Raw genomic sequence first — 24,833 nt, forward strand, 5'->3', positions numbered from 1 at the left:
TTTTGGGGGGTCCCCCCCCGGGTTTTGGGGTCCCCCCCTATTTCTTGGGCTCGTATTGGATGAGGCGCATGATGTCATCGTTGTCCATCACCCCATCGATGAACTCCCCCTCGGCGATCTTGTCTGGGGGGGCAGAGACAACAATGGGGGTCAATGGGGGGGGCAGAGACAACAATGGGGGTCAATGGGGGGGGCACAACATGGGGGTCAATGGGCAGAGACATCAATGGGGATCAATGGGGGGGCAGAGACATCAAGGGGGGTCAATGGGGGGGGCAGAGACGTCAATGGGGGGGCAGAGACATCAATGGGGGAGCAGAGACGTCAATGGGGGGGCAGAGACGTCAATGGGGGGGCAGAGATAATGGGGGGCACAACATGGGGGTCAGTGGGGGGGCAGAGATGTTAATGGGGGAGCACAACATGGGGGTCAGTGGGGGGGCAGAGACAACAATAGGGGGGGCAGAACCATGGGGGTCAATGGGGGGGGGGCAGAGACATCAATGGGGATCAATGGGGGGGGCAGAGACATCAATGGGGGGGCGCAGAGACATCAATGGGGGTCAATGGGGGGTGGCAGAACCATGGGGGGCAGAGAAGTCAAATGGTGGGGGGAGAACCATGGGGGTCAATGGGGGGGGGGCAGAGACATCAATGGGGGGGGGCAGAACCATGGGGGTCAATGGGGGGGCAGAGATAGAGGGGGGGCACAACATGGGGGGGCGGCAGAACCATGGGGGCAATGGGGGCAGAGATGGGGGACAAAACCATGGGGGTCAATGGCACAATATGGGGGGGGGCAGAACCATGGGGGGGGCACAACATGGGGGTCAATGGGGGGCCAGAACATGGGGGGGGGGGCACAACAAAGGGGGGGCAGAACATGGGGCAGAACCATGGGGGTCAATGGGGGGGGGGGGTCAGTGGGGCTTTGGGGGGGTGCAGTTGGCATTGAGGGGGGGGGTGCGAGTATTTGGGGGGGTTTCAGGGGGTTTGGGGGTCATTTTGGGGCGGTTTGGGGTGATTTGGGGGCAGTTTTGGGGTCTTTAGGGCTGATTTGGGGTGTTTTGGACTCCTGGGCTGTGCTCGGGCGATTTGTGGCTGGTTTGGGGGCTGTTTTGGGGCTGTTTTGGGTTGTTTTGGGATGGTTTTGGGCTGTTTTGGGTGGTATTGGGCTGTTTTAGGTGATTTTGGGGCAGTTTGGGGTGATTTGGGGGCTGTTTTGGGTGGGTTTGGGGCTGGTGTGGGGCAGTTTTGGGGATGTTTTGGTCTATTTTGGGGGGCTATTTGGGGTGGTTTTGGGGCAGTTTTGGGTGATTTGGGCTGGTTTTGGGCTATTTTGCGTGGTTTTGGGGTAGTATTGGGTGATTTTGGGGCGATTTTGGGAAGTTTTGAGTGGTTTTGGGGTGTTTGGGGCAGTTTTGGGGGGCTATTTAGGTTGTTTTGGGGCAGTTTTGGGTGTTTTGGGCCTGTTTTTGGGTGTTTTCGGATGGTTTTGGGCTGATTTTGGCTGTTTCAGGTGATTTTGGGGGCAGTTTTGGGTGGTTTGGGAGCTGTTTTGGGTAGTTTTGGGGTGTTTGGGGCAGTTTTGGGTGTTTGGGGGCTGTTTTGGGCTGTTTTGGGATGGTTTTGGGTTGTTTTGGGTGGTATTGGGCTGTTTTAGGTGATTTTGGGGCAGTTTGGGGTGATTTTGGGGCAGTTTGGGGTGATTTGGGGGCAGTTTTGAGTGGTTTGGGGGCTGTTTTAGGTAGCTTTGGGGTGTTGGGCAGTTTTGGGGGGCTATTTGGGGTGGTTTTGGGGCAGTTTTGGGTGATTTGGGGTGGTTTTGGGCTGTTTTGGGTGGTTTTGGGGTAGTATTGGGTGATTTTGGGGTGATTTTGGGAAGTTTTGAGTGGTTTTGGGGGGGTTGGGGCAGTTTTGGGGGGCTATTCTGGTTGTTTTGGGGCAGTTTTGGGTGTTTTGGGGTGTTTTCGGATGGTTTTGGGCTGATTTTGGCTGTTTCAGGTGATTTTGGGGTGATTTGGGGGCAGTTTTGGGTGGTTTGGTGGCTGTTTTGGGATGGTTTGGGGCTGTTTTGGATGGTATTGGGCTGTTTTAGGTGATTTTGGGGCATTTTGGGGTGATTTGGGGGCTGTTTTGGGTGGGTTTGGGGCCTGTTTGGGGCAGTTTTGGGGCAGTTTTGGTCTGTTTTGGGCAGTTCTGGGTGTTTTGGGGGGCTATTTGGGGTGGTTTGGGGATGTTTTGGATGATTTGGGGGGAAGTTTTGAGTGCTTTTGGGGTGTTTGGGGCAGTCTTGGGGATGTTTTGATCTGTTTGGGGCAGTTTTGGGGGGCTATTTTGGTTGTTTTGGGGCAGTTTTGGTTGTTTTGGGGCAGTTTTGGTTGATTTTGTGCTGTTTTAGGTGATTTTGGGGCAGTTTGGGGTGATTTGGGAGCAGTTTTGGGTGTTTTGGGGGTGTTTCGGGATGTTTTCTGATGGTTTTGGGCTGTTTTGGGTGGTATTGGGCTGTTTTAGGTGATTTTGGGGCAGTTGTGAGTTGTTTTGGGGGCTGGTTTTTGTGTTTGGGGCAGTTTCAGCATGTTTTGGGGGCAGTTTCAGGTGTTTTGGGGCAGTTTCAGGTGGTTTTGGGTGTTTTGGGTCAGTTTTGGGTGGTTTTGGGTCAGTTTCAGGTGGTTTTGGGTCAGTTTTGGGTCAGTTTCAGGTGTTTTTGCGTGTTTTGGGTCAGTTTTGGGTGGTTTGGGGTCAGTTTTGGGTCAGTTTCAGGTGGTTTTGGGTGTTTTGGGTCAGTTTCAGGTGGTTTTGGGTCAGTTTTGGATGGTTTTGGGTCAGTTTCAGGTGTTTTTTGGTGTTTTGGGTCAGTTTTGGGTGGTTTTGGGTCAGTTTCAGGTGTTTTGGGGTGTTTTGGGTCAGTTTCAGGTGTTTTGGGTCAGTTTCAGGTAGTTTTGTATGGTTTTGGGTCAGTTTCAGGTGTTTTTGGGTGTTTTGGGTCAGTTTTGGGTGGTTTTGGGTCAGTTTCAGGTGTTTTTGGGTGTTTTGGGTCAGTTTCAGGTGTTTTGGGGTCAGTTTCAGGTGTTTTTGGGTGTTTTGGGTCAATTTCAGGTGGTTTTGGGTCAGTTTCAGGTGGTTTTGGGTAGTTTTGGGTCAATTTCAGGTGGTTTTGGGTCAGTTTCAGGTGGTTTCAGGTGGTTTTGGGTCAGTTTCAGGTGGTTTTGGGTGGTTTTGGGTCAGTTTCAGGTGTTTTTGGGTGTTTTTGGGTCAGTTTCAGGTGTTTTTGGGTCAGTTTCAGGTGGTTTTGGGTGGTTTTGCGTGGTTTTGGGTCAGTTTCAGGTCTTTTTGGGTCAGTTTCAGGTGTTTTGGGGTGTTTTGGGTCCGTTTCAGGTGTTTTTGGGTGGTTTTGGGTCAGTTTCAGGTGGTTTTTTGGTGTTTTGGGTCAGTTTCGGGTGTTTTGGGTCAGTATCAGGTGGTTTTGGGTCAGTTTCAGGTGTTTTGGGTGTTTTTGTGTGTTTTGGGGCAGTTTGTTGTCAATTTTGGGTGGTTTTTGATTCAGTTTTGGGTCATTTTCAGGTGTTTTGGGTCAGTTTCAGGTGTTTTTGGGTGTTTTGGGTCAGTTTCAGGTGGTTTTGGGTCAGTTTCAGGTGTTTTGGGTGTTTTTGTGTGTTTTGGGGCAGTTTGTTGTCAATTTTGGGTGGTTTTTGATTCAGTTTTGGGTCAATTTCAGGTGGTTTTGGGTCAGTTGTGGGTCAATTTTGGGTGGTTTTGGGGCAGTTTCAGGTGGTTTGGGGTCAGTTTCAGGTGGTTTTGGGTCATTTTCAGGTGGTTTTGGGTCAGTTTCAGGTGTTTTTGGGTGGTTTTGGGTCAGTTTCAGGTGGTTTTGGGTGTTTTGGGTCAGTTTCAGGTGTTTTTGGGTGGTTTTGGGTCAGTTTCAGGTGTTTTTGGGTGTTTCGGGGCCAGTTTTGGGTCAGTTTTGGGTGGTTTTGGGTCAGTTTCAGGTGGTTTTGGGTCAGTTTCAGGTGTTTTTGGGTCAGTTTTGGGCCAGGTTTGGGTGGTTTTGGGTCAGTTTCAGGTGGTTTGGGGTCAGTTTTGGGTCAGTTTCAGTTGTTTTGGGTGTTTTTGGGTGTTTCGGGGCCGGTTTTGGGGCCGGTTTGGGGTTTTTAGGGGCCGGTACCGTTGTCGCCCTTCTTGAAGTAGGCCCAGAGTTTGTCCGCCCGTTTCTGGGGGCTGTTCTCATCCTCGGGCAGCGACTTCTGCTCCTCGGGGGGGATGAGCTTGAAAACGGCCTGGGGGGGCAGAGAGACCCATAGGGACCATAGAGACCCATAGGGACCCATAGGGAACATAGAGACCCATAGGGACCATAGAGACCCATAGGGACCCATAGGGACCCATAGGGACCATAGGGACCCATAGAGACCCATAGGGACCATAGAGACCCATAGGGACCATAGAGACCCATAGGGACCCATAGAGACACATAGGGATCATAGAGACCCATAGGGAGCCATAGGGATCATAGAGACCCATAGGGACCCATAGGGATCATAGAGACCCATAGGGACCCATAGGGATCATAGAGACCCATAGGGACCCATAGGGACCATAGGGACCCATAGAGACACATAGAGACACATAGAGACACATAGAGCCCCCATGTGCTCCCCCCCCCCCCCCCCCCAAGCTCTGGGTCCTTTAATTAACTCCGGGGGGGGGGGATTTAATCCCCCCTCCCCCCCCAAAGCCGCTTTAACCCCGCCCCCCCCCCCAGGAGCTTTTTCCATCAGGCTTAAGGGGATTTAACCCCGGGGGGGGCAAAGGCAAATCAGGGCAGGCCCTGCACGTGCCTGGGATGTGGGGCAGCCCCATAGGGCCCCATAGAGCCCCATTGCGCAATGGGACCTTCCTGCCCCATAGAGCCCCATTGCGTAACGGGACCTTCCAGCCCCATAGAGCCCCAGTGTGCAACGGGACCTTCCCGCCCCATAGAGCCCCATTGCGCAATGGGACCTTCCCGCCCCATAGAGCCCCATTGCGCAATGGGACCTTCCTGCCCCATAGAGCCCCATTGCGCAACGGGACCTTCCCGCCCCATAGAGCCCCATTGCGCAACGGGACCTTCCCGCCCCATAGAGCCCCATTGCGCAACGGGACCTTCCCGCCCCATAGAGCCCCATTGCGCAACGGGACCTTCAAGCCCCATAGAGCCCCAGTGCGCAACGGGACCTTCCCGCCCCATAGAGCCCCATTGCGCAACGGGACCTTCCAGCCCCATAGAGCCCCATTGCGCAACGGGACCTTCCCACCCCATAGAGCCCCATTGCGCAATGGGACCTTCCCGCCCCATTGCGCAATGGGACCTTCCCGCCCCATAGCGCAATGGGACCTTCCCGCCCCATAGAGCCCCATTGCGCAACGGGACCTTCCAGCCCCATAGAGCCCCATTGCGCAACGGGACCTTCCCGCCCCATAGAGCCCCATTGCGCAACGGGACCTTCCCGCCCCATAGAGCCCCATTGCGCAACGGGACCTTCCTGCCCCATAGATCCCCAGTGTGCGACGGGACCTTCCCGCCCCATAGAGCCCCATTGCGCAACGGGGCCTTCCCGCCCCATAGAGCCCCATTGCGCAACGGGACCTTCCCACCCCTTAGAGCCCCATTGCACAATGGGACCTTCCAGCCCCATAGAGCCCCATTGCGCAACGGGGCCTTCCCGCCCCATAGAGCCCCAGTGTGCAACGGGACCTTCAAGCCCCATAGAGCCCCATTGCGCAACGGGGACCTTCCCGCCCCATAAAGCCCCATTGCGCAACGGGACCTTCCCGCCCCATAGAGCCCCATTGTGCAATGGGACCTTCCCGCCCCATAGAGCCCCATTGCGCAACGGGACCTTCAAGCCCCATAGAGCCCCATTGCGCAACAGGACCTTCCCGCCCCATAGAGCCCCATTGCGCAACGGGACCTTCCCGCCCCATAGAGCCCCATTGCGCAACGGGACCTTCCCGCCCCATAGAGCCCCATTGCGCAACCGGACCTTCCCGCCCCATAGAGCCCGATAGCGCAATGGGACCTTCCCGCCCCATAGAGCCCCATTGCGCAACGGGACCTTCCCACCCCATAGAGCCCCATTGCGCAACAGGACCTTCCAGCCCCATAGAGCCCCATTGCACAATGGGACCTTCTCACTCTATAGGTCTCTATTGGATCACAGGACCTTCTTGCCCCATAGATCCCCCTCACATTACGGCCCCTTCTGCCCCCATGGCCCCTGCTCACCCCATAGATCCCATTAGAGCACAGCCCCTTCTCCCCCCGTGGCCCCTTTGGGCCCTATAGATCCCCATGGCATTATGGCCCTTGCTCACCTCATAGCCCCCCATCACCCCATAGCTCCCCATAGACCCCATAGCCCATATCCATCCCTATGGTTCTCACCATGATGATCTCGAGCACCTCCCCTTTGCCCCATAGCTCCCATCACCCCATAGCTCCCATAGCCCCCCACAGCTCCCATCACCCCATAGTGCCCCATAGCCCCTTTGTTCTCACTGTGATGATCTCAAGCCCTTGCCCCATAGCCCCCTATTCCATTAGGGACCCTTCTCCCCGCATAGCCCCATAGCTTCCCCCCATAGCCCCATGCCTCCCTGTGATGATCTCGAGCACCTCCCCTTTGTCCTATAGCTCCCTATGACATTGTGGACCCTTTGCTCCCCATAGCTCCCCATAGCCCCATAGACCTCATCACCCCATAGCTCCCCATAGCCCCTCTGTGTCCTCACTGTGACGATCTCGAGCACCTCCCTATTACCCCATAGCCCCATAGCCAGCCCCATAGCTCACCCCATAGCCCCTGTATCACCCCACAGACCACCCTATATGTGCTATGGGTCTCACCGTGACGATCTCAAGCACCTCCCCCTTGCCCCATAGGCCCTCTATCACACCCCATAGCTCACCCCATAGCCCCATACCCAGCCCGATAGCTCCCTAGATCACCCCATAGCCCCTATAGGCTCTTTATAGGTCTCGCTGTGACGATCTCGAGCACCTCCCCCTCGCCCCATAGCCCCATAGCTCCCTATAGCCCCATAGCTCCCCATAGCTGCCCCCATAGGCTCCATCTGGGTCTCATCACCATGATCTCGAGCACCTCCTGCTTGCCCCATAGCCCCTATTAGCCCACCCCCAGCCCCATAGCTGCATACAGGCCCATCCCCATAGCCCCTATAGGACTGTCTCCATGTGGGTCTCACTGTGACGATCTTGAGCACCTCCCCCTTGCCCCATAGCCCCCTTTACCCCATAGCTGTCCCCATAACCCCCACAGCCCCATACCCAGCCCCATAGCTGCCCCACAGGCTCTATCTGGTCCTCACCGTGATGATTCTGAGCACCTCCCCCTTACCCCATAGTCCCCCTTGCCCCATAGCCCCCATTAACTCATAGCCCCATAGCTTTCCCCATAACTCAGCCCCATGACCGAGCCCCATACCTCCCCCCATAGCCCCATATCTCCCCCATAGCCCAGCCCCATTGTTCCCCCCATACCCAGCCCCATAGCTCCCCCCATAACCCAGCCCTGCAGCTCCCCCATAGCCCCATAGCTCCCCCCATAGCCCCCATTATGCCATAGCTCCGTAACCCAGCCCCATAACTGAGCCCCATAGCTGTTCCCATACCCCAGCCCCCCAGCTGCCCCACAGCTGCCCCCTCGCTGCCGCTCTCACCGTGACGATCTCGAGCACCTCCCCCTTGTCCCATAGCCCCCATTACCCCCCATTACCCATTACCCCATAGTCCCCATTACCCCATAGCTCCCCCCATACCCCATAGCTGCCCCATAGCTGCCCTTGCTGCTGCTCTCACCGTGACGATCTCAAGCACCTCCCCCTTGTCCCATAGCCCCCATTACCCCCCATTACCCATTACCCCATAGTCCCCATTACCCCATAGCTCCCCCCATAGTCCCCATTACCCCACAGCCGCCCCATAGCTGCCCCACAGCTGCCCCATAGCAGTGTCCCCCCCGCTGCTGCTCTCACCGTGACGATCTCGAGCACCTCCCCCTTGCCCCATAGCCCCCATTACCCCCCATTACCCCATAGTCCCCATTACCCCATAGCTCCCCCCATAGTCCCCATTACCCCACAGCTCCCCCCATACCCCAGCCCCACATCTGCCCCCCATCTGCCCCCCCGCTGCCGCTCTCACCGTGACGATCTCGAGCACCTCCCCCTTGCCCCATAGCCCCCATTACCCCCCATTACCCCATTACCCCATAGCCCCCATTACCCCATAGCTGCCCCATAGCTCCCCCCACAGCTGCCCCACAGCTGCCCCATAGCAGTGTCCCCCCCGCTGCCGCTCTCACCGTGACGATCTCGAGCACCTCCCCCTTGCCCCATAGCCCCCATTACCCCCCATTACCCCATTACCCCATAGCCCGCATTACCCCATAGCTCCCCCCATTACCCCATAGCTCCCCCCATACCCCATTACCCCATAGCTCCCCCCATACCCCAGCCCCATTGCTGCCCCCCAGCTGCCCCCCATCTGCCCCCCCGCTGCCGCTCTCACTGTGACGATCTTGAGCACCTCCCCCTTGTCCCATAGCCCCCATTACCCCATAGCTCCCCCCATTACCCCATTACCCCATACCCCATAGCTCCCCCCATACCCCAGCCCCCCACAGCTGCCCCACAGCTGCCCCCCCGCTGCCGCTCTCACCGTGACGATCTCGAGCACCTCCCCCTTGCCCCATTACCCCATTACCCCATAGCTCCCCCCATACCCCAGCCCCATAGCTGCCCCACAGCTGCCCCCCAGCTGCCCCACAGCTGCCCCCCATCTGCCCCCCCGCTGCTGCTCTCACCGTGACGATCTCGAGCACCTCCCCCTTGCCCCATAGCCCCCATTACCCCCCATTACCCCATTACCCCATAGCTCCCCCCATAGTCCCCATTACCCCATAGCTGCCCCATAGCTCCCCCCATACCCCAGCCCCATAGCTGCCCCACAGCTGCCCCCCAGCTGCCCCACAGCTGCCCCCCATCTGCCCCCCCGCTGCTGCTCTCACCGTGACGATCTCGAGCACCTCCCCCTTGCCCCATAGCCCCCATTACCCCCCATTACCCCATTACCCCATAGCTCCCCCCATAGTCCCCATTACCCCATAGCTGCCCCATAGCTCCCCCCATACCCCAGCCCCACAGCTGCCCCCCCCGCTGCCGCTCTCACCGTGACGATCTCGAGCACCTCCCCCTTGCTGACCTCCCCGTTGCGGTCCACGTCGAAGAGCGAGAAGGCCCACTCGAGCTTGAGGCGCGCCCTGCCCGGCGCCGTCAGGTGCAGCGCCAGGACGTACTCCCGGAAGTCCAGGCTGCCGTCGCCGTTGGCGTCCAGGCTGCGGAACACGTGACGCGCGTAGCCCCGCGCCTCCGAGCCCGGGAAGAAAGCCCCGTAGAGGCGCTCGAAGTCCTCCCGCGAGATCCGCCCGTCCGGGCACTGCCGCCGGAAGCGCTCGTGCCACGAGCGCAGCTCCTCCTCCGAGTACCGCGTGCTCGCCTGCAGCTCCTCCAGCAGCTCCCGGGACAGGGCCCGGCTCCGAGCCGTGCCCATGGCCCACACCGCAGGGACGCGCCCGCCCTCCCGAACAACACCCCCCCCCCGCGGAAGAGCTCCCGCAGAGCGCGATAGACAGCGATAGGGGGCGATAGAAGCGCGATAGACCGCGATAGGGGGCGATAGAAGCGCGATAGACCGCGATAGGGGGCGATAGAAGCGCGATAGACCGCGATAGGGGGCGATAGAAGCGCGATACACCGCGATAGGGGGCGATAGAAGCGCGATACACCGCGATAGGGGGGCGATAGAAGCGCGATAGACCGCGATAGGGGGCGATAGAAGCGCGATAGAGGGCGATATGGAGCGATAGGAGCTCGACAGACAGCGATAGGAGCGCGATAGGCGGCGATATGGAGCGATAGGAGCGCGATAGGAGGCGACAGAGAGGGATAGAGAGCGATATGGAGCGATAGGAGCGCGATAGACAGCGATAGGAGCGCGATAGGCGGCGATATGGAGCGATAGGAGGGCGAGAGAAGCGCGATAGACCACGATAGGAGCGCGATAGGCGGCGATATGGAGCGATAGGAGCGCGATAGACGGCGATAGGAATGCGATAGGTTGCGATAGAGGGCTATATAGAGCGATAAACTGCGCTAGGGAGCGATAGGAGAGCGATAGAGGGCGACAGGGGCTCGATAGGAGGCGATATGGAGCAATAGGGAAGCGATAGGGCCGCTATAGGGGGCGATAGGAACCAACAGGGAAGCGATAGGAGCACGATAGAGGGTGATAGGGGGCGATAGGGGAGTAATAGAGCAGGCTATAGGGGCGATAGGCGATAAAGGGGGATAGGGGGGAATAGGGGGCGATAGGAAGCAATAGAAGAGCAGTGAGGGGCGATAGGGGAGCTATAGGGGGTGATAAGAGTGTGGCAGAAGGGCTATAGGGGGAGATAGGGGGCAATGGGGGCCGAAAGAGGGGGAGAGGGGAGAATAGGGGGTGACGGGGGGGGGTATAGGGGGCGATAGGAGGGTGAGAGGGGCAATAGGGGGTGATAGGAGGGCTATAGGGGGCGATGGGGGGGGATAGGGGTCAAGAAGAGAGCGATATGGGGTGATGTGGGGAGATGGGGGTCAATGGAGGGGGATGGGGGCAATAAGGGGTGCTAGGAGGTGAAGGAGGGCGATGGGGGGGGGGACACACGGGGGTGCTGGGGGGGGAGGGGTGTGAAAGAGGACGGGACCCCAAAACCTCAATGGGGGGAGGAGGAGGAAGGGGGGGGGGGAGGGGGGCGATGGGAGCCGCTGGGGGAGGAAGCAGAGGCTGAGGAGGGGGAGCCCAAGGGGACCCCCCCAGCCCCGGCGTGGATGAGGATGAGGATGGAGCCCCCCCACCCCCACCTCGGAGCGGCTCTTATAGGGATTGGGAGCGGGGGGGGGAGGGGGGGGAGGGGTGGAGATGATCCCGGCTTAGCGAGGACACGTGGGGATGGGGGAGGGGGGGGAAAGGGGGGATGGAGGCACCCGAAGGGGACCCAACCCCTCCCCCCCCCCCCCCCGAAGAGGGAAGGCATCGAATGTAGCCAAAATGCACACAAACGGACCCAAAATGCACCTAAATAGACCCAAAATGCACCCAAATAGACCTAAAATGCACCTAAACACAGCTCAAATGCACCTAATGACACCCAAACAGACCCAAATGCACCCAAATACAGCTCAAATGCACCTAAAGACAACCAAACAGACCCAAAATGCACCCAAATAGACCCAAAATGCACCCAAATAGACCCAAAATGCACCCCAATGGACCCAAAAGGCACCCAAATAGACCCAAAATGCACCTAAACACAGCTCAAATGCACCTAAAGACAACCAGACCCAAAATGCACTGAAATAGACCCAAAATGCACCCAAATAGACCCAAAATGCACCCAAATAGACCCAAAATGCACCCGAACAGACCCAAAATGCACCCGAACGGACCCAAAATGCACACGAATGGACCCAAAATGCACCCAAATAGACCCAAAATGCACCCAAATGGACCCAAAATGCACCCAAATAGACCCAAAATGCACCCAAATGGACCCAAAATGCACCCAAATAGACCCAAAATGCACCCAAACGGACCCAAAATGCACCTAAATAGACCCAAAATGCACCTAAATAGACCCAAAATGCACCCAAATAGACCCAAAATGCACCCAAATGGACCCAAAATGCACCCAAATGGACCCAAAATGCACCCAAATAGACCCAAAATGCACCTAAACACAGCTCAAATGCACCTGAAGACACCCAAACAGACCCAAAATGCACCCAAATAGACCCAAAATGCACCCAAATACAGCTCAAGTACACCCAAGTGCACCTAAATACACCTAACTGCACCCAAAATACACCCAAATGCACCTAAATACACCCCAATAGACCCCAAATACACCCAAATGCACCCAAAATGCACCCAAATGCACCCAAAATACACCCAAATAGACCCAAAATGCACCCAAACAGACCCAAAATGCACCTAAATAGATCCAAAATGCACCCAAATAGACCCAAAATGCACCTAAATAGACCCAAAATGCACCCAAATAGACCCAAAATGCACCCAAATGGACCCAAAATGCACCCAAATAGACCCAAAATGCACCTAAATAGACCCAAAATGCACCCAAATAGACCCAAAATGCACACGAATGGACCCAAAATGCACCCAAATACAGCTCAAATACACCCAAGTGCACCTAAATACACCCAAATGCACCCAAAATACACCCAAATGCACCCAAAATACACCCCAATAGACCCAACACAGCTCAAATACACCTAAATACACCCCAATAGACCCCAAATACACCCCAAATATAGCGAAAATACCCCCCAAATACAGCTCAAATGCACCCAAATACAGCTCAAATACACCCAAATCCACCCCAAGACCCCAAATCCACCCCAACAGACCCCAAATCTACCCAAAATACACCCCAATAGACCCCAAATACAGCTCAAATACAGCCAAATACACACAAGACCCCAAATACAACCAAAATACACCCCAAATACAGCCAAATCCCCCTAAATACACCCCCAAATACCCTAAATACCCCCAAAATACAGCTCAAATACACCCAAATATAGCCTGACCCCAAATACACCCCAACAGATCCCAAATACACCCAAATAGACCCCAATACAGCTCAAATACACCCAAATGAACCTAAATACACCCCAAATACACCTAAATAGACCCTAAATACACCCCACATGACCCCAAATACAGCTCAAATACACCCAAGTACACCCCAAGACCCAAATACACCCCAACAGACCCCAAATCTACCCAAAATACACCCCAATAGACCCCAAATACAGCTCAAATACAGCCAAATACACCCCAACAGACCCCAAATACACCCAAATCCCCCTAAATACACCCCAAAAGACCCTAAATACACCCCAAATGACCCCAAATACAGCTCAAATACACCCTAAGACCCCCAATACACCTGAACAGACCCCAAATCCCCCTAAATACACCCCAAAAGACACTAAATACACCTGAACAGACCCCAAATACAGCTCAAATACACCCTAAGACCCCCAATACACCTGAACGACCCCAAATCCCCTTAATACACCCAAATCCCCCTAAATACACCCCAAATGAACCCAATACACCCAAACCACCCCCCTAATACCCCCCCCCATAGAAACACCCCTTAATGCCCCCCCCCCCCCCTCCAGTCACGTGCCCGGGGGGGGGGCAGCAGATGGTGCTGGGGGGGAGGGGGGGGTCATTAAGACTCATTAACGTCGGGGTTAATTAATCACAATGGGGGGGAGGGGCAGGATCCCTTCCCCTCCCCCCCCGTGTCCTCCCATTGAACTCAATGTGGGGGTGGGGTGGGAACTACAACTCCCATCATGCCCCGCGGCACAAGGACATCACCATCATCCGGGTACTACAAAACCCAAAGCCTTTTAATGGGGGTGGGGTGGGTATTTTGGGGGCATTTCCCCCTTTTTTAATAACTTAAGAACAAAAAAACCACCAAAATCACCAAAACGCCCCAAAACTCCCCAAAAAGCCAAAGCTGGAGGTGGGAGCTGACAGGGACCATTTATTCCAACCCCCCCCCCCCCAAACAGGGATATTGGGGACCCCCCTGGGGGTATTTGCCCCCCAATGGGGTATTTGGGGCACCCTAAAGGGGTTTATTTGCCCCCCTCGGGGGGGTATTTGGGGCCCCAATGGGGTATTTGGGGCCCCAAGGGGGTATTTAATGTCCCCAAGGGGGTATTTGGGGTCCCAAGGGGGGTATTTAATGTCCCCAAGGGGGTATTTGGGGTCCCAAGGGGGTATTTAATGTCCCCGAGGGGGTATTTGGGGTCCAAAGGGGGTATTTGGGGCCCCAAGGGGGGTATTTAATGTCCCCGAGGGGGTATTTGGGGTCCCAGTGGGGTATTTGGGGTCCCAAGGGGGGTATTTAATGTCCCCAAGGGGGTATTTGGGGTCCCAAGGGGGGTATTTAATGTCCCCAAGGGAGTATTTGGGGTCCCAGTGGGGTATTTGGGGTCCAAAGGGGGTATTTGGGGACCCAAGGGGGGTATTTAATGTCCCCAAGGGGGTATTTGGGGCCCCAAGGGGGTGCACGTGGGGTGCCAAGGCCGATGTCACCCCCATGGGGGTACTTGCAGCTCCCTATGGGGGGCATTTAGAGCCTCAAGGGGGGGGTATTTGATGCCCACAGATCCAGAGGGGAACTGATACCCATTGGGGGGGGGGAATTTGGGGTTCTCCAAGGGGCATTCCCCCCCCCCCCAAAGGGGTGCTTTATGCCCATAGGGGGGTATTCAAACCCCATGGGGGGGGGTGATTTGGGGCTCTCCAAGGGGCATTTAACCCCCCCCCCCCCCAAAGGGATGCTTTATGCCCATAGGGGGGTATTAAAACCCCAAAGGGGGGGGGGGTGTATTTCAACCCCATTGGGGGGGGTATTTGGGGTGCTCTCCCCCCCCCCCCCCCCCCTTTAAAGCCTCCTTAGGGCCCGTTTCTTGTCCACTTTCTTCTTGGGGGGGGCGGGTTTCTTGTCCCGGTCCCCAGCGTGTTTCTTGGGCTGGGGCCCGTCGGGGGGGGGCGGGGGGGTCGGTAGTTGTGGGGTGGGACCGGAGGTGGAGGGGGCGTCCGGGGGGGCCCGGGGGGGTCCCCGAGCGTGGATCTCGGTCAGGAGGCGGGCGCGGGCCGCGTACTCCTCGTAGTTCTCCAGCAGGAGCCTCCCGGCCTCCTCGTTGAGGGCGGACTCCGGGTTCGGGTGGATCAGGAGGCACTTGATGGTCTGGGGGGGGGGGCAGAGGTGAAGCCGTGAAAGGGGGATAAATACCCCACATCCCATAATAGACCCCTTACCCTTCAACGCAACCCTTACTATACATCCCCCATCCCATAATAGACCCTTTGGCCTTTAAGGCAACCCTTACTATACATCCCACATCCCATAATAGACCTCTTACCCTTCAACGCAACCCTCACTATACATCCCACATCCCATAATAGACCCCTTACCCTTTAATGCAACCCTCACTATACATCCCACATCCCATAATAGACCCCTTACCCTTTAATGCAACCCTTACTATACATCCCACATCCCATAATAGACCCCTTACCCTTCAACGCAACCCTTACTATACATCCCCCATCCCATAATAGACCCCTTGGCCTTTAAGGCAACCCTTACTATACATCCCCCATCCCATAATAGACCCCTTACCCTTAAACACAACCCTTACTATACATCCCCCATCCCATAATAGACCCCTTACCCTTAAACACAACCCTTACTATACATCCCACATCCCATAATAGACCCCTTACCCTTTAACACAACCCTTACTATACATCCCCCATCCCATAATAGACCCCTTACCATTTAACACAACCCTCACTATACATCCCCCATCCCATAATAGACTCCTTACCCTTTAATGCAACCCTTACTATACATCCCCCATCCCATAATAGACCCCTTACCCTTCAACGCAACCCTTACTATACACCCCACATCCCATAATAGACCCCTTACCCTTTAATGCAACCCTTACTATACATCCCCCATCCCATAATAGACCCCTTACCCTTTAACGCAACCCTCACTATACAACCCACATCCCATAATAGACCCCTTACCCTTTAACGCAACCCTTACTATACATCCCCCATCCCATAATAGACCCCTTACCCTTTAACGCAACCCTCACTATACATCCCCCATCCCATAATAGACCCCTTACCCTTTAACGCAACCCTCACTATACAACCCACATCCCATAATAGACCCCTTACCCTTTAATGCAACCCTTACTATACATCCCACATACCATAATAGACCCCTTACCCTTCAATGCAATCCTTACTATACATCCCACATCCCATAATAGACCCCTTACCCTTTAATGCAACCCTTACTATACATCCCATATCCCATAAAAGACCACTTACCCTTTAACGCAACCCTCACTATACATCCCCCATCCCATAATAGACCCCTTACCCTTTAACGCAACCCTCACTATACAACCCACATCCCATAATAGACCCCTTACCCTTTAATGCAACCCTTACTATACATCCCACATACCATAATAGACCCCTTACCCTTCAATGCAATCCTTACTATACATCCCACATCCCATAATAGACCCCTTACCCTTTAATGCAACCCTTACTATACATCCCCCCATCCCATAATAGACCCCTTACCCTTTAACGCAACCCTTACTATACATCCCATATCCCATAAAAGACCACTTACCCTTTAACGCAACCCTTACTATACATCCCCCATCCCATAATAGACCCCTTACCGTTTAACGCAACCCTTACTATACATCCCCCCATCCCATAATAGACCCCTTGGCCTTTAACGCAACCCTTACTATACATCCCCCATCCCATAATAGACCCCTTACCCTTTAACGCAACCCTTACTATACATCCCCCATCCCATAATAGACCCCTTGCCCTTTAACACAACCCTCACTATACATCCCACATCCCATAATAGACCCCTTACCCTTTAACGCAACCCTTACTATACATCCCCCATCCCATAATAGACCCCTTACCCTTTAACGCAACCCTTACTATACATCCCCCATCCCATAATAGACCCCTTACCCTTTAACGCAACCCTTACTATACATCCCACATCCCATAATAGACCCCTTACCCTTTAACGCAACCCTTACTATACATCCCCCATCCCATAATAGACCCCTTACCCTTTAACGCAACCCTTACTATACATCCCCCATCCCATAATAGACCCCTTACCCTTTAACGCAACCCTTACTATACATCCCACATCCCATAATAGACCCCTTACCCTTTAACGCAACCCTCACTATACAACCCACATCCCATAATAGACCCCTTACCCTTTAACGCAACCCTTACTATACATCCCACATCCCATAATAGACCCCTTACCCTTCAACGCAACCCTTACTATACATCCCACATCCCATAATAGACCCCTTACCCTTCAACGCAACCCTTACTATACATCCCCCATCCCATAATAGACCCCTTACCCTTTAATGCAACCCTCACTATACATCCCCCATCCCATAATATACCCCTTACCCTTTAACACAACCCTTACTATATGTCCCCCCATCCCATAATAGACCCCTTACCCTTTAACGCAACCCTTACTATACATCCCCCATCCCATAATATACCCCTTACCCTTTAACGCAACCCTTACTATATGTCCCCCCATCCCATAATATACCCCATACCCTTAGTGTAATCCCCCATCCCATAATATATTCCTTACCCTTAGTGTAAACCCTCCATCCCATAATATACCCCTTACCCTTTAACGCAACCCTTACTATACATCCCCCATCCCATAATATACCCCTTACCCTTTAACGCAACCCTTACTATATGTCCCCCCATCCCATAATATACCCCATACCCTTAGTGTAATCCCCCATCCCATAATATATTCCTTACCCTTAGTGTAAACCCTCCATCCCATAATATACCCCTTAACCTTTAATGCAACCCTTACTATACATCCCCCAGCCCGTAATATACCCCCCACCCTTAGTGTAACCCCCATCCCATAATATACCCCTTACCCTCAGTGTAACCCCCCCAGCCCATAATATACCCCTAACCCTTAATATAACCCCTCCATCCCATAATACACCCCTTACCATTAATGTACCCCTCTATTCGATAATACACGCCTTATCCTTAATGCAAACCGCCATCCCATAATACACCCCTCACCCTTACTATAACTATCATCCCATAATAATACCATACCCTTAACATGATCTCCCCATCCCATAATACATCCCTTACCCTTAGTGTAACCCTTACTATACATTCCTCCATCCCATAATATACCCCTTACCCTTAACATAACCCGCATATCCCATAATATACCCGTTATTATAACCCCCATCCCATAATATATGCCTTATTCATACCCCCCCATCCCATAATAATGATTTACCCTTAATGCAACCCCCCCATCCCATAATATACCCCTTACCCTTAACATAACCCCCATATCCCATAATATACCCATTATTATAACCCCCATCCCATAATATACCCCTTATTCATAAGCTCCCCATCCCATAATAATGATTTACCCTTAATGTAACCCCCCCATCCCATAATATGCCCCCCCCAGACCAGACAGAGGCCCCAAAACCATCGCCCAGTGACCCTGGGGAGCCCCTAACAGCATCAAACCCCATCCCCACCCCATCCCCATCCCATTCCCAATCCCATTCCATCCCCATCCCAATCCCATTCCCATCTCATTCCCAATTCCATCCCCCCATCCCATCCCCATTCCATCCCCTTCCCATCCCCATTCCCATCCCCATCCCATTCCAATCCCATTCCCATCCCATCCCCATCCCATTCCAATCCCATTCCCATCCCATTCCATTCCCGATCCCATTCCCATCCCATCCCATTCCCATTCCCATCCCATTCCCGATCCCATTCCCACTGGATACCAGCAGGACGTGGCGCAGCCCCAGCTCGGCCCTCCAGTCCCTCCAGAGCACGTTGACGCACATCTCCCCCCACCCCATCCCCATCCCATCCCCATTCCTGATCCCATTCCCATCCCATCCCATTCCCATCCCATTCCATCCCAGCCCATCCCAATCCCATTCCCATCGGATACCAGCAGGACGTGGCGCAGCCCCAGCTCGGCCCTCCAGTCCCTCCAGAGCACGTTGACGCACATCTCCCCCATCCCCATCCCATTCCCATTGGATACCAGCAGGACGTGGCGCAGCCCCAGCTCGCCCCTCCAGTCCCTCCGGAGCACGTTGACGCACATCTCCCCCATCCCATTCCCAATCCCATTCCCATCCCATTCCCGATCCCATCCCAATCCCGATCGCATTCCCATTGGATACCAGCAGGACGTGGCGCAGCCCCAGCTCGGCCCTCCATTCCCTCTGGAGCACGTTGACGCACATCTCCCCCCATCCCATACCCATCCCATTCCCGATCCCATCCCCATCCCATTCCCGATCCCATTCCCATTGGATACCAGCAGGACGTGGCGCAGCCCCAGCTCGGCCCTCCAGTCCCTCTGGAGCACGTTGACGCACATCTCCCCCCATCCCATACCCATCCCATTCCCGATCCCATCCCCATCCCATTCCCGATCCCATTCCCATTGGATACCAGCAGGACGTGGCGCAGCCCCAGCTCGGCCCTCCAGTCCCTCTGGAGCACGTTGACGCACATCTCCCCCCATCCCATTCCCAATCCCATTCCCGATCCCATTCCCATTGGATACCAGCAGGACGTGGCGCAGCCCCAGCTCGGCCCTCCAGTCCCTCCGGAGCATGTTGATGCATATCTCCCCCATCCCATCCCATCCCATCCCATTCCTGATCCCATTCCCGATCCCATTCCCATTGGATACCAGCAGGACGTGGCGCAGCCCCAGCTCGGCCCTCCAGTCCCTCTGGAGCACGTTGACGCACATCTCCCCCCATCCCATACCCATCCCATTCCCGATCCCAATCCCATCCCATTCCCATCCCATCCCCATCCCATTCCCATTGGATACCAGCAGGACGTGGCGCAGCCCCAGCTCTCCCCTCCAGTCCCTCCGGAGCATGTTGACGCACATCTTCCCCCATCCCATCCCATTCCTATTCCCATTCCCGATCCCATTCCCATTGGATACCAGCAGGACGTGGCGCAGCCCCAGCTCTGCCCTCCAGTCCCTCCAGAGCACGTTGACGCACATCTCCCCCCATCCCATCCCATTCCCATCCCATCCCAATTCCTGATCCCATTCCCGATCCCATTCCCATTGGATACCAGCAGGACGTGGCGCAGCCCCAGCTCGGCCCTCCAGTCCCTCCGGAGCACGTTGACGCACATCTCCCCCCATCCCATTCCCAATTCCATTCCCGATCCCATTCCCATTGGATACCAGCAGGACGTGGCGCAGCCCCAGCTCTGCCCTCCAGTCCCTCCGGAGCACGGTGACGCACATCTCTCCCCATTCCCGATCCCATCCCCATCCCCATCCCAATCTCATTCCCATGCCATTCCATTCCCGATCCCATTCCCATTGGATACCAGCAGGACGTGGCGCAGCCCCAGCTCGGCCCTCCAGTCCCTCTGGAGCACGTTGATGCACATCTCCCCCCATCCCATTCCCATCCCATTCCCGATCCCATTCCCATTGGATACCAGCAGGACGTGGCGCAGCCCCAGCTCTGCCCTCCAGTCCCTCCGGAGCACGTTGACGCACATCTCCCCCATCCCCATCCCATTCCCGATCCCATTCCCATCCCATCCCATCCCAATCCCGATCCCATTCCCATCGGATACCAGCAGGACGTGGCGCAGCCCCAGCTCGGCCCTCCAGTCCCTCCGGAGCACGTTGACGCACATCTCTCCCCATCCCATTCCCAATCCCATTCCCATCCCATCCCCATCCCATTCCCGATCCCATTCCCATTGGATACCAGCAGGACGTGGCGCAGCCCCAGCTCTGCCCTCCAGTCCCTCCGGAGCACGTTGACGCAGATCTCCCCCCATCCCATTCCCGATCCCATCCCACCCCAATTCCTGATCCCATTCCCATCCCATTCCCGATCCCATTCCCATGCCATTCCCGATCCCATTCCCATTGGATACCAGCAGGACGTGGCGCAGCCCCAGCTCTGCCCTCCAGTCCCTCCGGAGCACGTTGACGCACATCTCCCCCCATCCCATTCCCGATCCCATTCCCGATCCCATTCCCATGCCATTCCCGATCCCATTCCCATTGGATACCAGCAGGACGTGGCGCAGCCCCAGCTCTGCCCTCCAGTCCCTCCGGAGCACGTTGACGCAGATCTCGCCGCCCGGCCCCACGTTGGGATGAAAGATCTTGGTCAGGAAGAATCCCTTGGGAGGAGCCGCCGGGAATTCCTTGCCCAGCACCAGCTTCATCCGGAAGAGCCCCCCCGCGTATGGGGTGCCCTCTGGGGGGGGGGGAGAGGGATCCGATGGGATATGGGTCATGGGGATGCAATGGGATGGGGATCCGATGGGATATGGGTTATGTGGATACAATGGGATGGGGATCCGATGGGATATGGGTCATGGGGATCCAATGGGATGGGGATCCGATGGGATATGGGTTATGGGGATCCAACGGGATGGAGGTCATAGGGATCTGATGGGATATAGGTCATAGGAATCCAATGGGATGGGGATCCGATGGGATATGGGTTATGGGGATCCGATGGGATGGGGATCCAATGGGATATGTGTCATGGAGACCCGATGGGATGGGGATCATAGCGATCCAATGGGATGGGGGTCATGAGGATCCGATGGGATGGCGATCATAGCGATCCAATGGGATGGGTCATGGGGATCCAATGGGATGGGGATCCAATGGGATGGATCATGGGGATCCAATGGGATGGTTCATGGGGATCCAACGGGATGAGGATCCAATGGGACGGATCATGGGGATCCAATGGGATGAGGATCCAATGGGATGGGGTCATGGGGATCCAATTGGATAGGGACCCAACGGGATATGGGTCATGGGGATCCAATGGGGTGGGGTGCACTGGGCTACATTGGTGGTTATTGGGGTACATGGGGGTGCACTGGTGGTTATAGGGGTGCACTGGTGGTTATCGGGGTGCACTGGGGTACATTGGGGGTTATCAGGGTACATGGGGGTGCACTGGGGTACATTGGGGTGCATGGGGGGGCACTGGGGTGCATGGGGGGGCACTGGTGGTTATCGGCGTGCACTGGGGTGCATTGGTGGTTATGGGGGTGCCCTGGGGGTTATGGGGGTGCCCTGGGGGTTATGGGGGTGCATTGGTGGTTATCAGGGTGCCCTGGTGTTTATGGGGGTGCACTGGGGTACATTGGGGTGCACTGGTGTTTATGGGGGTACACTGGGGGTTATGGGGGTGCCCTGGTGTTTATGGGGGTGCACTGGCGGTTATCAGGGTGCCCTGGTGTTTATGGGGGGGCACTGGTGGTACATGGGGGTGCACAGGTGGTTATTGGGGTTCCCTGGGGGTTATTGGGGTACACTGGGGGTTATGGGGGTGCCCTGGTGGTTATTGGGGTACACTGGGGGTTATGGGGGTGCCCTGGTGGTTATGGGGGTGCCCTGGGGGTTATCGGGGTGCAGTGGGGGTTATGGGGGTGCACTGGGGTACATGGGGGTGCCCTGGTGTTTATGGGGGTGCACTTGGGTGCACTGGTGGTTATTGGGGTGCACTGGGGGACACTGGTGTTTATGGGGGTGCCCTGGTGTTTATGGGGGTGCACTGGTGGTTATTGGGGTGCACTGGGGGACACTGGGGGTTATGGGGGTGCCCTGGGGTACATGGGGGTGCCCTGGTGGTTATGGGGGTGCCCCGGCGCGCTCGTACCGGGCCCCTCGATGGTGACCTGCACGTCGGTGACGTCCTCGTCGTTGGGGCAGAGCTTGATGCCCGCGGGGGGGTCGGCGCTGAGCAGGGAGAGCTCCCGGCAGAGCAGGCGCAGGATGTGGGGGGGGAGGTTCTCTGCGTTCGACGTCTGGGGGGGGACAGGGGGTCAGAGACCCCCCCTGCACCCCAAATACCCCCCTGCACCCCAAATAACCCCCCCCGCACCCCAAATAACCCCCCCGCACCCCAAATAACCCCCCCTGCACCCCAAATACACCCCTGCACCCCAAATACCCCCCCTGCACCCCAAATAACCCCCCCTGCACCCCAAATAACCCCCCTGCACCCCAAATACCCCCCCTGCACCCCAAATAACCCCCCTGCACCCCAAATACCCCCCCGCACCCCAAATACCCCCCCCTGCACCCCAAATAACCCCCTGCACCCCAAATAACCCCCCCTGCACCCCAAATACCCCCCTGCACCCCAAATAACCCCCCCTGCACCCCAAATAACCCCCCTGCACCCCAAATAACCCCCCCTGCACCCCAAATAACCCCCCCTCCCCCCAATGAGGGGTAACAGGGTGCCCATTGCTGATATAGGGGGGAATTGGGGTTCCCCCCCCCATGATGGGTAATGGGGGGTGCCCATTGCTGATATAGGGGGTAATGGGGGTGCCCATTGCTGATATAGGGGGGAACTGGGGGTGCCTCCCCTCAATGATGGGTAATGGGGGGGGGAATTGGGGGCTCCTCCCCCATGATGGGGAATGGGGGATGCCATTGCTGATATAGGGGGGAACTGGGGTTGCCCCCCCCAATGATGAGTAATGGGGGGTGCCCATTGCTGATATAGGGGGGAATTTGGGTTGCCCCCCCCCAATGATTGGTAATGGGGGTGCCCATTGCTGATATAGGGGGGAATTGGGGTTGCCTCCCCTCAATGATGGGGAATGGGGGGGGAATGGGGGCTCCCTCCCCAATGATGGGTAATGGGGGTGCCCATTGCTGATATAGGGGGGAATTGGGGTTGCCCCCCCCAATGATGGGTAATGGGGGTGCCCATAGATGATATAGGGGGGAATTGGGGTTCCCCCCCCCATGATGGGTAATGGGGGTGCCCATTGCTGATATAGGGGGGAATTTGGGTTGCCCCCCCCCAATGATTGGTAATGGGGGTGCCCATTGCTGATATAGGGGGGAATTGGGGTTGCCTCCCCTCAATGATGGGGAATGGGGGGGGAATGGGGGCTCCCTCCCCAATGATGGGTAATGGGGGTGCCCATAGATGATATAGGGGGGAATTGGGGTTCCCCCCCCCATGATGGGTAATGGGGGTGCCCATAGCTGATATAGGGGGTAATGGGGGTGCCCATTGCTGATATAGGGGGGAATTTGGGTTGCCCCCCCCCAATGATTGGTAATGGGGGTGCCCATTGCTGATATAGGGGGGAATTGGGGTTGCCTCCCCTCAATGATGGGGAATGGGGGGGGACTGGGGGCTCCCTCCCCAATGATGGGTAATGGGGGTGCCCATAGATGATATAGGGGGGAATTGGGGTTCCCCCCCCCATGATGGGTAATGGGGGTGCCCATAGCTGATATAGGGGGTAATGGGGGTGCCCACTGCTGATATAGGGGGGAATTGGGGTTGCCCCCCCCAATGATGGGTAATGGGGGGTGCCCATTGCTGATATAGGGGGGAATTGGGGGTGCCCCCCCCAATGATGGGTAATGGGGGGTGCCCATTGCTGATATAGGGGGAATTGGGGTTGCCCCCCCCAATGATGGGTAAGGGGGGGTGCCCATTGCTGATATAGGGGGAATTGGGGTTGCCCCCCCCAATGATGGGTAAGGGGGGGTGCCCATGGCTGATATAGGGGGAATTGGGGTTGCCCCCCCCAATGATGGGTAATGGGAGTGCCCATTGCTGATATAGGGGGAATTGGGGTTCTCCCCCCCTCCCCAGTACTCACCTGCCAGGCACCACCACGGGGCTCCTGGGGGGGGGGGGGGATGGAAACAAGGGGTGAGGCCCAAATCACCCCAAAGCCATCCTAAATCACCCCAAAACCTCCACAAATCACCCCAAAATGTCCCAAATCACCCCAAAACCTCCACAAATCACCCCAAAACCTCCACAAATCACCCCAAAACCTCCACAAATCACCCCAAAACCATCCTAAATCGCCCCAAAACCTCCACAAATCACCCCCAAAATCACCCCACCCCCCAAATCACCCCATAACCCTCTTACATCTTCCCAAAACCACCCCACCCCTCCCCAACACCCCCATA

The 24,833-nt window shown here is 56.1% G+C and overlaps 2 protein-coding genes across 2 annotated transcripts; both read right to left on the reverse strand.

Moving 5' to 3' along the window:
- Positions 1-9,613, reverse strand: RCVRN (recoverin). The gene is made up of 3 exons (XM_062619069.1): positions 9,233-9,613; positions 4,166-4,277; positions 1-123 (listed from the first exon to the last, which is right to left on the reverse strand). The coding sequence occupies exons 1-3, from the start codon at positions 9,611-9,613 to the stop codon at positions 38-40; spliced, it is 579 nt and encodes a 192-aa protein (XP_062475053.1). The 3' UTR covers positions 1-37.
- On the reverse strand, positions 2,219-24,592 carry UBE2S (ubiquitin conjugating enzyme E2 S; the record flags this gene model as incomplete). The annotated part of the gene is made up of 5 exons (XM_062619081.1): positions 2,219-2,228; positions 14,587-14,903; positions 20,918-21,108; positions 22,534-22,681; positions 24,512-24,592. Coding segments are annotated over 4 exons (726 nt in total), but the record flags the coding sequence as incomplete, so codon positions are not given.
- Between the last annotated feature and the right edge of the window lie 241 nt (positions 24,593-24,833).

Source organism: Pezoporus occidentalis, unplaced genomic scaffold, assembly GCF_034315485.1.
Source record: "Pezoporus occidentalis ecotype Australia unplaced genomic scaffold, CSIRO_AGI_Poc_V1 ctg1043, whole genome shotgun sequence".
NCBI lineage: Eukaryota > Metazoa > Chordata > Aves > Psittaciformes > Psittacidae > Pezoporus > Pezoporus occidentalis.